Genomic DNA, 19,157 nt, shown 5'->3' on the forward strand with positions numbered 1-19,157 from the left:
AGTCAATGTGATTCATCACATCAATAAAAGAAAGGACTAGAACCATATGATCCTCTCAATAGGTGCAGAGAAGGCATTTGACAAAATACAGCATCCTTTCTTGATAAAAACCCTCAAGAAAGTAGGGATAGAAGGAGCATACCTCAAGATCATAAAAGCCATATATGAAAGACCCAATGCTAATATCATCCTCAATGGGGAAAAAATGAGAGCTTACCTCCTAAGGTCAGGAACAAGACAGGGATGCCCACTCTCGCCACTGTTATTCAACATAGTATTGGAAGTCTTAGCCTCTGCAATCAGACAACACAAAGAAATAAAAGGCCTCCAAATCAGCCAGGAGGAGGTCAGACTTTCACTCTTTGCAGATGACATGATACTCTATGTGAAAAACCCAAAAGATTCCACCAAAAAACTGCTGAATTGATTCATGAATTCAGCAAAGTTACAGGATATAAAATCAATGCACAGAACTCGGTTTCATTCCTATACACCAATAATGAAGCAACAGAAAGAGAAATCAAGGAATTGATCCCATTTACATTGCACAAAAAACCATAAAATACCTAGGAATAAATCTAACCAAAGAGGTGAAAAATCTATACACTGAAAACTATAGAAAGCTTATGAAAGAAATTGAAGAAGACACAAAAAAATGGAAAAAGATTCCATGCTCCTGGATAGGAAGAACAAATATTGTTAAAATGTCGATACTACCCAAAGCAATCTACATATTCAATGCAATCCCTATCAAAATAACACCAGCATTCTTCACAGAGCTAGAACAAATCATCCTAAAATTTGTATGGAACCAGAAAAGACCCCGAATAGCCAAAGCAATCATGAAAAAGAAAACAAAAACAGGAGACATCACAATCCCGGACTTCAAGCTATACTACAAAGCTGTAATCATCAAGACAGCATGGTACTGGCACAAAAACAGACATTCAGATCAATGGAACAGAATAGAGAACCCAGAAATGGACCCACAAATGTATGGCGAACTAATCTTTGATAAAGCAGGAAAGAATATCCAATGGAATGAAGACAGTCTCTTCAGCAAGTGGTGCTGGGAAAACTGGACAGTGACATACACAAGAATGAACCTGGACCACTTTCTTATACCATACACAAAAATAAACTCAAAATGGATGAAAGACCTAAATGTAAGACAGGAAGCCATCAAAATCCCATCAGAGAAAACAGGCAACAACCTATTTGATTTGGCCACAGCAACTTCTTACTCAACATGTCTCTGGAGGCAAGGGAAACAAAAGCAAAAATGAACTATTCGGACCACATCAAAATAAAAAGCTTCTGCAGAGCTAAGGAAACAATCAGCAAAACAAAAAGGCAACCAACAGAATGGGAGAAGATATTTGAAAAGGACATATCAGATAAAGGGTTAGTATGTTTGATAAAGAACTTATCAAACTCAACACCCAAAAAAGCAAAAAATCCAGTGAAGAAATGGACAAAAGACATGAATAGACACTTCACCAGAGAAGACATCAAGATGGCGGACAGACACATGAAAAAATGCTCCACGTCACTCATCATCAGGGAAATACAAATCAAAACCACAATGAGATACCACCTTACACTTGTCAGAATGGCTAACATTAACAACTCAGACAATGACAGATGTTGGCGAGTATGGAGAGAAAGAGGATCTCTTTTGCGTTTCTGGTGGGAATGCAAGCTGGTATAGCCACTCTGGAAGACAGTATGGAGGATCCTCAAAAAATTAGAAAATAGAACTACCCTACAACCCTGCAATTGCCCTACTAGGTATTTATCCAAGGGATACAGGGATGCTGTTTCAAAGGGACACATGCACCCCAATGTTTATAGCAGCACTATCAACAATAGCCAAAGTATGGAAAGAGCCCAAATGTCCATCAACTAATGAATGGATAAAGAAAATGTGGTGTGTACACACACACACACACACACACACACACACACACACACAATGGAGTATTACTCGGCAATCAAAAAGCATGAAATCTTGCCATTTGCAACTCTGTGGATGGAACTAGGGGGTATTATGCTAAGCGAAACTAGTCAGTCAGAGAAAGAAAAATATCATATGACTTCACTCATATGATGACTTTAAGACACAGAACAGATGAACATAAGGGAAGGGAAGCAAAAATAATACAAAAACAGGGAGGGAGACAAAACATAAGGGACTCTTAAATATGGAGAACAAACAGAGGGTTACTGGAGGGGTTGTGGGAGGGAGGATGGGCTAAATGGGTAGGGTGCTTAAGGAATATACTCCTGAAATCATTGTTGCACTATATGCTAACTAATTTGGATGTAAATTAAAAAAAATAAAAATAAAAATAAAATACATCTACTCCTACTATTCTATAAGCTACTTTTTTAGTTAACGTTTTTTAAATTTACTTTTTATTTTTTTATTTTCTTTAAAAAAATTTTTTTTTCAACATTTATTTATTTTTGGGACAGAGAGAGACAGAGCATGAACGGGGGAGGGGCAGAGAGAGAGGGAGACACAGAATCGGAAACAGGCTCCAGGCTCTGAGCCATCAGCCCAGAGCCCGACGCGGGGCTCGAACTCACGGACCGCGAGATCGTGACCTGGCTGAAGTCGGACGCTTAACCGACTGCGCCACCCAGGCGCCCCTATTTTTTTATTTTCAAGTTACTTAACATACAGTGTAGTCTTGGCTTCAGGAGTAGAACCCAGCAATTCATCTCTTACATATGACACCCAGTGTTCATCCCCAAAAGTTCCCTCCTAAATGCCCATCACCCATTTAACCCACTCCCCCACCCCCTCCAGCAACCCTCAGTTTGTTCTCTGTATTTAAGAGTCTTATGATTTGCTTCCCTCTGTGTTTTTATCTCATTTTTCCTTCTCTTCCCCTATGTTCATCTGTTAAGTTTCTCAAATTCCACATGAGTGAAATTATATACCTGTCTCTCTCTGCTTGACTTATTTCGCTTAGTATAATACCCTCCACAACGCTGCAAATGGCAAGATTTCATCCTTTTTCATTGCCAAGTAGTGTATGTATGTATATATGTTTGTATGTATGTATATATATATATATACACCACATCTTCTTTATCCATTCATCAGTTAATGGGCATTTGGGCTTCTTCTATAATTTGGCTATTGTTGATACTGCTATAAACATTGGGGTGCCTGTGCCCCTTCAAATCAGCATTTTTGTATCCTTTGGATAAATTGCTAGTAGTGCAATTCCTGGGTCATAGGGAAGTTCTATTTTAATTTTTTGCACAACTTCCACAGTGTTTTCCAGAGCGGCTGCACCAGTTTGCGTTCCCACCAACAGTGCAATAAGGTTTCCTTTTCTCCACATCCTCACCAACGGCTGTTGTTTCCTGAGTTGTTAATTTTAGTCATTCTGACTGGTGTGAGGTGGTAACTCATTGTGGTTTTGATTTGTATGTTCCTGACGAAGAGTGGTTATTGACATCTCTCCTTTTGATGAAACACTTCATATAGTTTTGAGAACCAGTCATGTGCCATGGTAGAAATGGATGTCGCATAAATTATTTAATCCTGAGGTTTTAAAGTTTTATTTTTAAACACCGGAATCCCTTCTTAAAACAAAATCATACACAGCAGCTTCGTGTGTAAAACAGATAAAGCAAAACAAACAGAGCAGCTCTGTTTGATGAGAATTACAAGGTCAGAGTCAGTCATATTTTGGAAACTTTGTAGATATATTTGCCAAATTTTTTCTCCGGGAAGATTGTGAAAGTCTGTTTTATTATCATTTGTCATCGTTGAATGTATAAAAATTTCGTTGACAAAATTCTGTCTTAAGGTATTAATAATATGCCTTTTAAAATTATTTGTGACCATGAACTTTTTCTTTTTTCAGTGTCTATTCATGATTCTTTAAGGGTATACTTACTCCCATTGTTAGCCCACATTTCTTTTGGGTTATTCTGTTTTTCTTATTGACTCATTTACATATTAAGAGAAAGACCATGTAATCATATAGCCATTTGCCAATGTAGTAGGCCAAATAGGCATCTCATTTTAATGTGTATTTCTTCACTTTGTATGGCGGTGAATATTTTTTCATTACTATACTCATCATTCACCTTATATCTTGTTAATTGCCTGTTGATATCCTTTTCACATTTTTCAATTGGAGCGTTCATTTTTTGGGTGCTCCTTCTGTTATTTATTATTGAATTGACTTAGTTTTCTTTATTACATTTTTCTTCTATTGATAGGGAAGTCACACATTTTCATTTCTAATATTTTCAATAGTTAATCCTCAATTTCTAATATGCAGAATTGATTTAAAGCCTAAAGATGATCAGTATTCCTAAAATACTGAAAAATAAAAGATTAAAATGTTTCCAGTTACATTATGCCCTTTAATTTTATATTATATTCTTTTTCTGTATTTTAATTTCATGTTGTTTTAATACACCTTGAATTAGTTGTTACTATTGACTTTTACACAGCCCTTTGCTGTTAGATTTGCCCCCAACACTTTCCATTTTCTTCTCACTCTTAGAGATCATCTGCCTGTGACAAAAAAAATTAGTTTTTTTTTCACTCTTGATTGTCATTTTAACTAGAAATCGATTTCTAGTTTATAATCTTCCACTTACTATGGATGGCTTCCAAGTGTTGTTTTACCTTTGATTCTGAGCACAACTTTTTAATAGCATTTGCTTTTCCTATGGAAATCCCCCTTGGCTCATAGAGGGTCATACCCAGAAGAGCTTTCATTTATGTCTGCCAGGAGTCCAGCTCTGACCAGCCCAGGACCATGTTTTATGTTAATCTTTCAAGTGGGCATTCTAGAACACATAGAAGCGGTACAAACGTGAACCCTAAAATCACCTAAGTCACAGGCTGAAGGTTTCAAGATCTCATGTTGTCCTGTACCAATGGATAGATTTCTTTCCCCTTCTAACCTGCAACAGAGCCCTCTCAGGAGCCTGGCTTTTATGGGAAGAGCTCAGTTCCATCACTCATCTGGCTTGCACATGACCCCTGGTATCCAACCCCGCCTGGACATGAGAGCCCACACCCTTGTCAAGGCATCAACACCCTTAGCCACAGCTCACTGCTTCTGATTTCAGTTCTCTCTTCATCGTGGGCACCTGTGGATTTCTTTCTTTAATACAAGCTAAAGTAAATACATTTAACCTCGTTTTTATTGTATTCAAGTTTTTTGTTGCATTTAAAGTAATTTTGGGGAGAGGATGTGTTCTATATTGTCATGGAGCTGGAAATCCTTTATACTTACTTTCTGCCTTACGTTATAATGATTTTCTTTGCTGACAACTATACAGTTAATTTTGAACGTATTCCTCAGATATCTGAATAGTGTACATTTATTGTAGATTATATATATTGAAATATCTACTGAATCCAGTTAATCATCTTAGTTAAAGCCTAATACCATTATTTAAGGTCTCTACATAAAGTATGGTGTTCATCAATTCTCTTGTGTTTATAATAGTCTTGGTTTGTGCATTTCAGGACAGTTTTATTTGGCATTAGACATTCTTGTCAGTTACATCAACATAGCAAATTGTACCAGTGTCAAAGAGAATTACAAAATAACTTTCATTGTCCACAGCCTTTTATCTTCTATTTTACTTGCCTGACATTTATTTGCTCCTTCCTTGCCATCTTCTCTCTGTGACTCTCTTCTCCACTGTGACTCTGAATTTGCTGGTATATCTTATCTATCTCTGTATTTTCAATTACTCCCTATCTTTTTTTTAAAGGCAGAGTATCTTATAACTAGCAATTTGTCCAGATTTTGCTTTTTCCGGTAGCCTGAGGAAGATTTGGTCTTACATCTATTTTTGTATTCATACATTAGACTTCAAAAATGTATTCTTTTGCCTTTTATTTCTGTCCTTGCAATGATGGTTAAACTTCACCTCTTACAGTGCCCATGTCTATAATCTCTGTGGGACTCAGTCTGATCCTAGAAATTTGACTGACTGGCATGGTCAGCCTTCTGAAAAGTGAAGCACCTCTGACACAGGTTCTGCCTGATTGCCCTGCCTCCAGACCCACACTTCGTCAAACTGTGTTTTGTGCTGCTGTTGGTATGAGTGTGGTGATATCAAAATGCAAATCTGGTCCTGCCAATTCTCCTACGTGTATATGTCAGTGGTCCCAGCTCACATGCAGAATACGTTTACATGGGGCCCCTGGGTGGCTCAGTCGGTTGAGTGTCCAACTTCGGCTCAGTGCATGATCTCAGTTCATGAGTTTGAGCCCCATGTCCAGCTCTCTGCTGTCAGTGCAGAGCCCACATCGGATCCTCTTCTATCCCTCCCCCCTGGTTGTCTCTCTCCCTCTTTCTAAATAAATAAGTAAACTTACAAAAATAAAAGAATACACTTGCAGCTGCTTAGCATGCCATTCAAGGTCCGTCACCCTCTTTCCCAAGCTTGTCTCCTACTGTTCTCTCTCCCATGCTCATCTCTGTTCCAGCCATAACACGTTTCCTCTTTCTAGGGCCTCACACTCTTACCTCTTCTGGGAATGCCCTTTATCAATTATTTCAGAAAGTATTGATGGAGTCCAGCTAGATGCCTGGCACTGTGCTAAGGTAGTGGACAAGAGTGGTGAGAACAATCAGCCTGGTTCCTCCTTCACTGAACTCCTGGCTAGTGAGGAAGGCAGTGAAAGCCTCAAACAATTGTGACAGGGTAAGGAGAGGTGTCTGTGGGAGCACAGAGGAGTCCCCAGCCCTGACTTTGGGACCTAGGGAATAATTTCCAGGGAAAGCGATGACCAAAGTGAGGTTCAAAGGACAAGTAGGGAGTGAGCTTGGCCTTCTTTCCCTTATCACCTGGTGGCTTCCTGTCCCCCCTCCAAGTCTGCCAGACCTCACTTCCTGTGGGCGGGGGCAGTCAGTTCCTGTTTCAAGTACTAGCTCAGTATATTGTACATTGTGGTCTTCTTAGCTAGGGATTGTATTCATTTGCCTCTCTTTCCCGTTTCAGGCTATGAGCTTTTTGAAGGCAGAGTCTACTTCTCATTTATTTTTATATCCCTTTGCAGTGTGCTTGGTGCATAGAGAGTGCCCAAAGGAAGTCTTGTGGAATTTGATTCCTGGACCCTGCTCCTCCTGCCCAGCACCTCTTGTGGCCATGGCTTCACTCCATGCTTTCTGAACCTCTTTCTATGTCCAACCCTTCCTCAGTTGCTCTACTCCCAGGATCCTCTTCCGATTCTTCTATCACTTTGTCCCTAAACCCCCTCCAGCACCCAGATGGTCCCTTCTCTGGCACCTGTTTGCTTCCATCTTTCAAGGGGCTGTAGGGGCAACCCGTTTCTTCTGGAAAACAGAAAGACAGACAAATAGCACCTGCTAAGAGATGTCTATTGAAGGGATAAGTGCTTTTGATAGCACGTCTCCTCCAAAATTTGGTGCCAGGGAAAGGTTGTTTTCTTGTGATGGAATAAAACTTTTCCTTTTACTAAGAACATGAGAGCTATACATCCCAGTTGGCTTCCTTATTTACACCAGCTTCCAGGAGGAAATTCAGATTTAGCGTTCAAGTTGGCAACTGTCTTTACATGATGTTTCTGGTAGAATTATTTCCTTCCTTCATCTGGCTGTGTTCTAATTATTTTTGTGAATTAAAAAAACCTACTTAACTTGAAGTGTTCATTTTACATTTCGATGTCAGAAAACATGTAATTACATTAAGAGAAAAATTTAGAGTAGAACTGTATTTTCATATGGGATTATACCATTCCTCCTTTCCCCCAAATTTATTTTAAATTGTGGTTTTACGGCAAATTACAGAAATCCTTATTTCAAGAAGTATGTTACAATTTTCCATTTTTCCTTCCTTTCTCTCCTTCGCTCTTTTATCTTTCTCAGAAAGCAGGCTTTTGGTTGAAACACGTCATTTTGTTTGAGCTATACTAGAGATGGTTTGCTCACACCAAAGGAAAGAAAGGGGTGGGAGGGAAGGGGAGGCCATACCTGGGGAGGGAGAGGGACTTACTTCTTTAGCACTGATGGTTCTAGCCACCCCATCCACAGTATTCTCATGTAATGAGATTTCCATTTTATTAATGAGGTAAGCAGCCTCACAGTCGTTAAATGACTGTCTCAAGATTTTCTTTCTTTGTTTGGAGAAGTCCAACAAACTCAGTTTATGATCTCATCTTCTTATCATTTCCTAAAATCTCCTGTTCCTCCTCTCTTCCTGATTTTAGAGCCAAACAGCTCTGTTATCTGCTTATTCATTCCAGAAGCCCAGGAGTCCTTTGCATTCTTTTCTCTCCATGACTTCAGAGACAGCTATCCTGCCTCTTCAATACCTTTGCTCTCCTCTCTGCCATCGCCTGTACCGGAGTCTGGGCACAGTGGTTCTGGCTTGAGACTATTTCCATTCACTTTTTGCTAACATCTCTGCTTTCAATTTCTCCTGCTCCTGTCTTTCCCCTACTTGGGTGTTTTGTCATTGTGATATTTCCAAATGGTATATCTGACAACATCCCTCCTCTGACTGCGCTCTCTTGCCCTCAAGTAAAAGTTCCCTGCAACCTATGTCATGATTTTCATGATTTGTGTCTCACTCCTCTGCAGTAGTCTCTCCCATATGCATCCTACATACCAGTCACACCTAGTGACTTATGGCTTTGTGAACAGTCACGGGTTTTCATGCTTCCATGCCCTGTACACTTTGCTCTGCCTGGAGTGTTTGTCTCTTGCATGGGGAACATCTGCTCTCTTTTGAGACCAGACTCAAATATCTATTCTTTTCTTGCTTTACTTAATCCCATTATCAAAAGTGTTGAGCACAAGCTCCTTTCTAGTTCTCTACTTTGTACATATTTATATAGTACTATTTGTCACACTGTGCTGCAATTATTTGTTTTGTATTTGACTAGCTTGATTATACATTTCTGATCTTACAGATTTCATTCTTATTTTTGCAAACTCTAGATTTACATATCTTATTCTTGTTATATTCCTAGTGCTTAGCTCTAAGCACTTTTATTAGGGTATGGATATTTCATTTCCTTCAAGCTAAAGGTTTATATTAATTGTAAAAGATCGCATGGCTATAACAAAATGGATGAAAGGAATGTATGTCATTGGAATACCTGCTGAGCTCATTGTAAGAGCAGGTGGTAGGACATGCTTTATTTGAGAATTGGAAGATGGCTTAGGATGGATTTGCAAATAGACTCAAGAAACATTAGTCTGGTACTTTTCCTTTGCAATGACTGTTAGGTTTTTCTACCCTTATAAGTAGTTGAGTCTGAGGGGGCCAATTAATTATCCTTCCTGCTTTAGGTCCTAAATAAAAAATTAGACAGGAATTAAAATATCAGCAATGACCAGTTTTATTGCAGGTAAAGCTGAACTGGGGAATGCGGTGTAGACCTGATGATAAAATTGGGCTTCCTACTTTACCCCTCCCTGGCTTTGGCCAATTCATCCATCCAGGCTTGGAAACCTGAGGCCGCAGGGGCTGAGCTGGAGGGGAAGGCTTGCTGTGTGGGAAGCGTTGTCAGTCAAGACACACAAGATGAGCTGTCCAAATATTGACAGCAACCCTGCTTCATATTGTTGCAAAATGAAAAAATGATGTCATACTCTGGATCTCATCCATCCGCAGAGGAAGGAGGTCTAAGGAGAGTTAGGAGAATGCTCTCTTCATAGTCGAGAAAGGGTTAGTTTCTATTTAATGTACCAAAGGACGAGTGCCAAAAAAGACAGGGGCTGGTTCTTCCCAGCAAGGGTTCTAGGACAGATCAGTCTCTTAAACCTGGAGTCAAGACCTCAGATACCTTGATCCAAAGAATTCCCCTTTCAAGGACAGATCTGGTAACTTCAAAGTAAAAATAGTATGACTCTGTCTACTTTCTTTTACCTAATATTTATCATCTTATCATGATGATGGCTGGATCAATAAGTGTGCCTGACAGGAAGGACAGGTGGGTTAACGTCATTAACGCTTAATGACAAAGGAAGCATCTACTTGACAGTCAGGTGTGAGTGTTCTGATGGGAAGCATAATCGCCTGTGAATTACTATGGATTCTAAAGGACTTTTTTTCCCCTGCAATTTATGGAGGGCTCTGGACCATGTCATCTCGACTCAAGTCAGTCTGTAATTGCACATCTTGATGATGGTAAAGAGCAGTGACCTGAAGGCATCTAACACTTCTGCGGCAAGCCCAGAGGGACTTGTGCTGCAACCATGCTTAATTTGCACGTTTGGACCTTTCTGACATCCCTTCTGGCCCTCGGAGTTTATGATCCAGATACACCTCCAGTGGAAACTGACCTCAGAAAAATCCTTTGCTGGGCTCTGACCCATATCTTATTAACTCATAGTTAGGCTTATTTAGTTTTGACTTAATTTATTTCTGGTCCATGGGTTTGTATTCTTTTTCATAGCTAAATGTGCTCCCTCAAAGTATGATGTGTTGAATTTGGCCAGTTATATACATTATACAATGGTAAGGAAGAAAAAAATAAAAGAGGAAAAGTCCTGGTCAGGAGGCAACAGTGTAACATAAATAGCCATATTTTCACATAGTGGGTCTGATTTTCTATATCAGTTGAGATGATCTTCTTAGAAATAACATTCTTATTGATGCTCAGAGTCTACGGTGACATAGCAGTGGTTAAGTCCCCTCAGCCAGTGGGGGACGTGAATCACCTGATTCTGAGGGCTGGGGTGGGGCCAAAGATGCCACATTTCTGACAAGCTCACGAGTGAAGCTTATGACCGAGTAGCAAGCACCTAAGTTAACCAAATCAAAACACAGGCTCCCCAACTCATCACAATTAATTTTATTCCACAGCATGTGTAAGGGAATGTTATTCTCAGGAAGATGTTTAGGATTAAAATAATAATTAAAAAAAACCTTGAAAGTACACACATTTATGTATCTCTTCTTTTCATTAAATATATATCTGTTTGGCAAAAAAATGTTAGACTCTTTTGTACAAAAACAAAGCAAAAAAAAAAAAAAAAACAACAACAACCCCAAACCCTTGCAAATTGTCAATACTTGTAATAATTACAGTGATGTAAACTTGGATGTCTGACAGCTTGACCATCCCGTGGAGCCTGTTTGCAGCAGAACCCCCAGCACAAGGTAACACCAAACCTTTAGACAGGGGCCGCCTGCCACAGAGGCATTAGGTTTAGTATATTAGAGATGGGGACGACAACTGATTTCACCATTTGTGCTTTCAGCGAAGGGGCCAGAAGGGTGTGAGGCATGAAGAAGGCAGGTGTGGGCTGGGGCAGAGAGAGGACACCCAAGACTAGCTGGCGAGAAAGGAAGGTAGGTCACAGTCACAGTGCAGATGTGAAGTGGGCATGGGACCTGGGACTGTGTCCGGGAGACCCGGTGCTGGCGAAAGCTAGGATGAGGCTGCTGCTGCTGCTCTTGGGACCAGAGAGGAACAGCACGAGGCAAAGGCCTGGATGGAGGAGGGAAGGGATTTGGAAGCTGATTTCAATTCACACGGAACTGGTGGTGTGAGCGGACTCTAGAGAGAAAGGGAACGAGGAGGTGGTGTTTGGTCTTCTCGAGAAGCTAGGCTGTTTCTTCCAGACGCAAGCACTGGGGCACTCCCTTCCGTCTGGCGGGCAGGTTTGGGGGCAGTCTGGAGCTGCCGGCTTGCACATTCCGGGGAGGGAGGATGTGCCTGATGGGGGATAGGACGGAAGGGCCCTTTGGATCTCTTATTGGCGGTGGGTTTTGCTCTGCTCCCACCAGTAGACTGTAGCATGGGAAGTGACCTAAAGCAATGGAGTCTAGAAACAGAATCAGGGCAGTGAGCAGGATGCCAGGTAGGGGCAGAAGAACGCTGGGGCTAGAGGCGAGGCCAAAGAAAGTGTTGACCCACAGCTTCTCTTGACCGAGAGAGGGTTCCAAGGCGTGGGTGTGTTTTCATTCTTCTCTCCCATTAGCTAGATTTTCCAGTTTTGGAGGGGGTGCTTCTGGGCCCGGCCACTTCAGTTACAGTCATAGACGAAGTCATAGTTGCTGGGCTCCTTGGGGATGGGTGGAGGTGCGTCGGGGATCTGAATGTTTTCCAGGTCGAGGAGGCGGAGCTTGATTTCCATGCTGAGCAGGGTGTCCAAGTCATTCCGGGTCAGCTCACTCATCATGTCTTTCCCCAGCAGCGCATTCAGCCCATCTGTCCAGATACAGTACTGGTGGAAAAGGAGGCGACAAGTGTAACTACTGATGACAATCACAAGTGTGGTAACAATGGTTAACACTGATTATTCAACATGTGCTAGGCTCTGGAGAAGGTGCTTTGCCTAGATCATCATTTCATAGAGTTGACACTTCTGTTATCATCTCTGTTTTGCAGTCAAGGGAACCAAGGCCCTGAGAGGCTGAGTAAGTTGGTAGCAGGTAGTGGGATTCGAACCCAGGCAATTTGACTCTAGTGTCTGCATGCTTCCATGCAAATAATGCCTTCTTACATAATAGCAGGAGGATTTCGGATCTGCACGACTTTGCAACATGACGTCTCTAACATCCCACCAGTGAGTCTGATTTTAAGCTTTTGGTACAATATATTCCAACACTACTGGGCTCGGCATTACATTGAGCTTGCTTCTTTCCTGACTACAAGCATGGTTCCTAGTCTAGTGGCTAATCTCTGCCTCTCCTACGTGATTCCTAACACTCACTATGACAGTCCACACCTGCCCTGGAGCCAAAGGTACTCCCACCTTTGCATTTCTCAGCAAAAGCGCTGCCCAATGTCTGGTGGACAAAATGGCTAAAATTATTGGGTGATTTTCATGGGAGGTGGGTTGGCTGTCTGTCTCTTCTGCCTGAGTCTTCAGTTTCCAGAGCTCTTCTCCTCCATATCTCTGAAGCCTGGTTCCTGGGGACGTGGCTTTTCTGGGAAGGCCCTCCAGAGCACCGAACTAAGAATTTTATTCTTCCTTTCTCATTAAAAGGAACCATGCTCTTTGTTTCTCCAGCTGACTGTGAACTCCTTGAGGGAAGAAACTGTCCCTCGTTTACCTGAGGACCTGCTTTGTTCTTGTCAGCTTCCCTCCCAGGGGCTGTAAGTTGGGGACATGGTATTAGAGCCATGATACCTGGTGGAAGGACTAGCTTCTGCTGCCAGAATCTGAGAAAACTGCCTGCGTTCTGGATGCTGTGTTCTTCTCACCTTTTAGGATATTCTGGTCCTACGGAGGATCTCTGTGATACCAGTCGCTCTGCTCCTACTGTCAGACTAGTCTTCCTTCCAGAACATGCTCTAGATTCCCCTTTGTCCTGCCCTCACTCAGTCAAGTGACAATTCCAGACCCTACTTAGCTTGTCCTTTGCAGTGTGGTTACCTGGGCTGTGGTGAGGAATATAACATATCTCAACATAAAAGGTACTACAAGACTGCAAGGACTTTACAAATCTTAAGTCACAGTGATATGGAAGTCTCACCATGGTGCCCACCGATGGCACCACTTTCTCAGCTGAGGAGAAGCACCATGGCTGTATTATGAGGTTGTATGTCTTAGTAGTGCAGCCCTGAACTGTAGAACTCTGCCTCGGCTATGTGATCTCTGCCAAAGCATTTAACCCATCTAAATATCGGTTGAGCGCTAAGAGATCTCTGGAAGTATTAATGTCCTCAGTAATACCTTAGATAGATTCTGAACTCATCTAAACATCCATTTCCACATAAATAGCTTTGATAAAAATAGATACTAAGGTCCTACTCTGGAGATCATGAACTTGCATATCTTGGGTAAGTAAGTTTTATTCAGAAAAACTTCCACTGAATTCTGATCTACCTCCAGATACTGGTTCCACTGAACTCCATGCTCTCTAAGGCTCCTTCCAGCTCGAACGCTGTAAATCCCTAAGTGCTGGGATTACTGCTTTTTGTACAGCCATGCCAGTCCTGGCTAGCTTCCTAGTACAGATTAATGTAACCCACAGGAATACTTCTGTGGCGCCTTTCTTTTGAGAAGGAGCAGGCACAGAAAATTTTATTAAAAAGTACATCAACCAATAAATAAAAACTCTGTAGTACAGAATCTGAGTTTGAAGTATCAAGATGAACTTACAATGTATTTTGTCTTTTAAAAAACACCATAGCTCTTAGCTTTGCCCATAAAAAGACCTAAAAATAATGATGAACCAAGCAATAGTAAGCACACCTGATGCCCAGATTCTGGTTGCTAAATACCATTTTCTACCAAAAAGGGACCAAGACTCCAAAGAGAGAAAGCAGAAAACATGCAAGAGGAGCCTGGAATATTCTGTCATAGCAAAATGACTGAAAAGTTGTCAAAGACATCTGGGGTCATGTCAATTGGACACAGAAGTCAACCAGAAGGTGCTCCGACTTTCTCTAGATAGGATAATTTGGACATTGATAATGATAATAACTGCAACCTATTAAAACACTGATATGTTTACATCCATTACTTTATAATGATGCTCAAATGCCAAAACACTTCATTGTTCTCATTTGGAAGATGAGGAATTATTTTGAAGACTAATAACGGGAATCAAGTATTTATCCTGCCTATTATATGTAAATTGTATTACCTCAAATATGGGTCCAGTTTCCCGCTAATAAATGAGAAGGGAATGATAGAATTGAGATATTAACCTTTTCCAATGTCTAATGGGTCCAAGGATCTAGGCAATAATCATCAATGGTTGCTAACATCTCCGAAAGATAGACAACCAAATACAACACCACTGTTGCTTAAAGTTGTGCCTGAATTAGATTAATCCTCTTTCACTGAACAGGAAACACAGGAGACAGATAAACATGAGAAGTAACAGTGCAGGTTGCAGTAGGCAGAATAAACTCTCCTTTTAAGGGCAAACATGTCCTAATCCCTGGAGCCTGTGAGGATGTTGGGGTACACAGCAAAGGGGATTAAAATTGCTAATCAGCTGATCTTCAAGTAGAAAGGTTATCTGAGATTGTCCAGGTGGGCCTAATGTAATCACAAGGGTCCTTAAAACATAGAAGAGGGAAACGGAATAGGAGTGAGTGAGAGAGGGAGTTCTGACTACAGAGAAGAAGGAGGTTGGAATGAAGTGCTATGGAGACTCAACCTCCGTGGACAAATGGAGGCTGTGGCTAAGGAATGCTGGTGGCCTCCCAAAGTGGAAAGGGCAAGGAAGCAGATTTTCCCCTAGACCCTCCATAAAGGAATTCAGGCCTGCCAATACTTTGATTTTAGCCCCCAAAGACGTGCATCTTCTGACCTCCAGAATTGTAAGGTAATACATTTATGTTGTTTTAAGCCACTAAATTTGTGGTAATTTTTTGCAACAGTGACCACAGCAAACTAATACACATACTTATAATAAAGCAAAATCTAGACTCTCAGCAAGGTTACCAGACAGATGACTTGTTTTTTTCTTTTAAATTTTTTTTGACGTTTATTTATTTTTGAGACAGAGAGAGACAGAGCATGAACGGGGGAGGGTCAGAAAGAGGGAGACACAGAATCTGAAACAGGCTCCGGGCTCTGAGCTGTCAGCACAGGGGCCCGATGTGGGGCTCGAACTCACGGACCGCGAGATCGTGACCTGAGCCGAAGTCGGCGCTCAACCGACTGAGCCACCCAGGCGCCCCTGACTTGTTTTTTTTCAATGAATAAATTACAAAGGAAAAAAAAAAAAAGCAAAAGCAGATGCTCATAAGACAGGGAGATAGAGAGAAAGAGAGGAACCTACAGATTCAAAGAAACTGAAGAAACAAGTTAATCAATTTCTATGCATGGACCTTATTTGGATTCTGATAGGAACAAAGTATAAAAGAAACACACACACACACACACACTCACACACACACATACATACACGAGGCAAGTGGAGAAATCTGAAAACCGACTACAGATGGTAGTATCAAAATGTCTAAAAAAGTCAGGTGTAATAGTGGTATTGTAGTTAGGTTTCCAAATGGATGCTATTTTCAGAGATGCACACAGGAATATTTGCAAATAAACACTATAATTGGATTTACTTTGATAGGAATCTGGAGGGGGCAATTGGGTGTGGGTGGAGGTATAGGGGAGACCAGATTGGCCCCGAGTTGATTAACTGCTGACACTTGGTGACAGGCACTGGCAGGAAGCTGAGTTCAGGTCCTGCTCTCCACCTTCCTGGCTACACAGTGCAGGGGCCAGGGAGACGGGGTTTCTGGAGCAAGGGTCCTGTGGTTTAAATTCTAGCTCTGTTATGTACTACTTGTTTGACTCTGGACAACTTTCTTAACCTCTTTGTGACTCACTTCCCTCCTTTATCGAATGGGCATAATCACAGTTTGTTTCTTTCAGAGGTGTGTGAAGATTAAGTGAGGGGAAGTACAGAGGATGCCTGGCACAGGGCAATCCACACTGGTTGTAAGTACTATCATTTTTACTAATGCTGAGGTATTCGATTTTGGGAGACCACTCTCCTTATGTGGTAAATGAAGATACCTGTAATAGAATGTTCTGTTTTATTGACCGAGGATGCAAATAAAATGAGGTAATACATATGAAAGAGATTTGAAGACAGCAAAAGTATTCACAAGTGTATGGCATTTTTCTCCTCACTATGTCAATAAAATGTGGCAGTTACAAATAAAATTTGGCAGTCCCAGAACATTTATCCTTATCTGGAATTAATGCAAAGTGGAGAAAACAGCCTTGCAGAGATTTAAATAACATCCACATTTCTACATTTTAAAGCAGTTTTCTATACTACTATGTATAAGCTGTATATGTCTTAAATATGGTGGCCTGTGAATAACCACAATTTTGTTTAAAAAGAGAAATGGTAGGACACAGTATCTATTTTCAGAAAGATGAAGACAAAGTCATACCCTTTTGCAAACGAAATGTCAAGTAACACAGAATTACATTTAAGCACCATTCTAAATGCAGGATTTGCATCTAATCTTTCCTCTCTCTTTGGGATGTACAATTTTATGCAAAAGCTTTAAACCAGTGAAAACTAGATACTGAATAACTTCTAAATGAGCAGAGTCTCCTAGGGGAGATGGGAAACAAAAGTCAGGTTCCATTAAAATGTTCCCTTCCTTTCTAAAAGCTGTTTATGCAACCGCATGTAAAACAAAAATTTGAATGGTATCATCTAAAAATAAGAGTTTCAAACATAATATTGGGCTCTGGTTTACAAGAGAACAAGTTAAATCAACCATAGCTGCTATTTCACCTTACAAATACATTTTCCTAGATCTATGCTAAATATTTTAAATATAGCTGACAGCGTGCTTCAAGAAGAGAAACAAATTATACATATAACAAGATGTCAAAAAGGAATAAAATCATCTCAAAAATAAAATTCCAACAGCAGAGACAGCCCAAAACTCTTAAAATAACTTAAAGAAACATGGTAGAAAACCTACTTCATCAAATGTTTTAAAGAAGAGAGACACGTTTATCTTGGGAAGATCCTGACTAAAAATTAAATACTCAGTGAAAACCAGCGCTTGACCAGGGCTGATTCTTCTTCAAATCGACAATTATGTCCTTGCTGAGTATGAAGCATTTGTACATTCTTTTTCTTTACCATGAACTACTGGTCGAGCTAGTAAGAGGTTGAATTGGTTATAATGGGCAGTTTTTAAAGAAGTCTCCATTCTATTCCAAATCAACAAGATGTTCCTTTGTTCATGATTTTTCTTAGGCAGGCTTTTTTTAAAAATGAAATTTATTTCCAATATTTCTCTCTTGCTTGCTCTTCTAGAGAAAATGTGACACTCTCTCACAAATTAACCCCACTGAGACCCTTACCTCGTGTTTGTCAGGAGCTATGAAGTTCAGCTGGCAGTTTGAGTCATACAAGATCGAGAAAGCAAGTTCAAGCACCTCCTGCAAGGGATGAGAGAAAGTACCACGTTAAGAATGGGTACATTCGTTCCACAGTTACAAATGGTCGCGGACTGAACGTGGAATAAGCCCACACAAGAGGGGCTTGTCAGTGAGGCTGATGGGGGGAAGGAGCATCCTTTTTTCCCAAGGTTCACAGCACTTTCCTTCTATTCAGGGGAAGTCTGCATGAACCATCTCGTTTAACTCTCAAGATAATCCTTGCACAAGTGGGATCATTTCTCTTTTATGGCAGGGGCTTGGAGGAGTTAAATGACTGTCCAAAGCCATATAGCCCCAAAGCCACGCCACTCTTCTTTCTTCAGCATCTCCTTTCCAGGTCCAGGGAGGCCTTGAGAAATAGTAAACTCTTCCCTAACCAGCAGATTAAGGGCTGCTCTATCGTTGATTACCCCAAATACACAGATGTCCATGTGGGTCTGAGCTTCCTAAAACATGAAAGCTACATGGGAGCCCATGAGGCTTGTGGGTGAACTCATTATCTTTAGGCCCTTTGTTCCTTAAGCTACTGTAGAGCAAAGGCCACACAAAACTTAAATTTTATCCAAAGAGGCTGCAGAGTATAACGGAGAAGCAAGGGCCCAGTGTCAGAATGCCCGGGTTCCTTCATCGGTGAGTGCCTGTTGAGTGCAGGCTGAGTCAGAACAAAGGGCCAAGGACTAAACACCACTGCCATTTCATTGTAGCTGTATGACCTTGGCCGAGACACTGTCATGTCTAATATGTATGTATGTCTTAAGAATTTAATTCTATGTGCTGTACAGTATTGGGCACAATGATTATTCTACTAGTTTGAGCAGTCAGCAGGATACAATCTTTGCAAGATGACAGTCATGGCACATCTCAACACCCTACCAGCTCCTAATCTGGAGAAGGGCCAAGTGTATCCACACTGGTGCTCTACATTGTTATAACACACAGATATTGCATAATTTCTCAGGAGGGCATATCTTTCCACATCACTCTCTGCCTAACATCTATCAGAGGATCGCCTTTGGCCACTCATGCACAGCAAGAATGCCCCAGAAAGAAGATGGACCTCATCTGTCTAGATGAGGTCAACGCCACCAGATTTCAGAATTTCAAATGGGTTAAAGAGTTCTTGCCAAGTGAATTCTGAAGGCTTGGCATTAGCTGGATGCCTCTCCTGACAAAGTCAACCATCCGGCTATTTGGGCTCTCGTGAGGTTTGTCTGTATCTGACTCATGAAGAAGGAACAGCTCTTGTTCTGAGCCCAGACCTACCAGTATCTTACACTCTTTCGGCCTCCT

General features: G+C 41.1%; 1 protein-coding gene across 19 annotated transcripts in view; it reads right to left on the bottom strand.

The window, feature by feature from the left end:
• Positions 1 to 10,810: 10,810 nt before the first annotated feature.
• ELMO1 (engulfment and cell motility 1) overlaps positions 10,811 to 19,157 on the bottom strand; it is a 732,114-nt gene continuing 723,767 nt past the window's right edge. For all 19 annotated transcript variants that reach the window (XM_045053264.1, XM_045053261.1, XM_045053265.1 and 16 more), the window contains 2 exons: positions 17,790 to 17,867; positions 10,811 to 12,203 (listed from right to left, as the gene is read on the bottom strand). In XM_045053264.1, the coding sequence (XP_044909199.1) occupies positions 12,003 to 12,203; positions 17,790 to 17,867 (279 nt within the window). In that variant the 3' untranslated portion in view covers positions 10,811 to 12,002. The remainder of the gene's footprint in view (positions 12,204 to 17,789; positions 17,868 to 19,157) is intronic.

The sequence above is a fragment of the Felis catus genome, chromosome A2 (assembly GCF_018350175.1).
Source record: "Felis catus isolate Fca126 chromosome A2, F.catus_Fca126_mat1.0, whole genome shotgun sequence".
Taxonomy (NCBI): Eukaryota; Metazoa; Chordata; class Mammalia; order Carnivora; family Felidae; genus Felis; species Felis catus.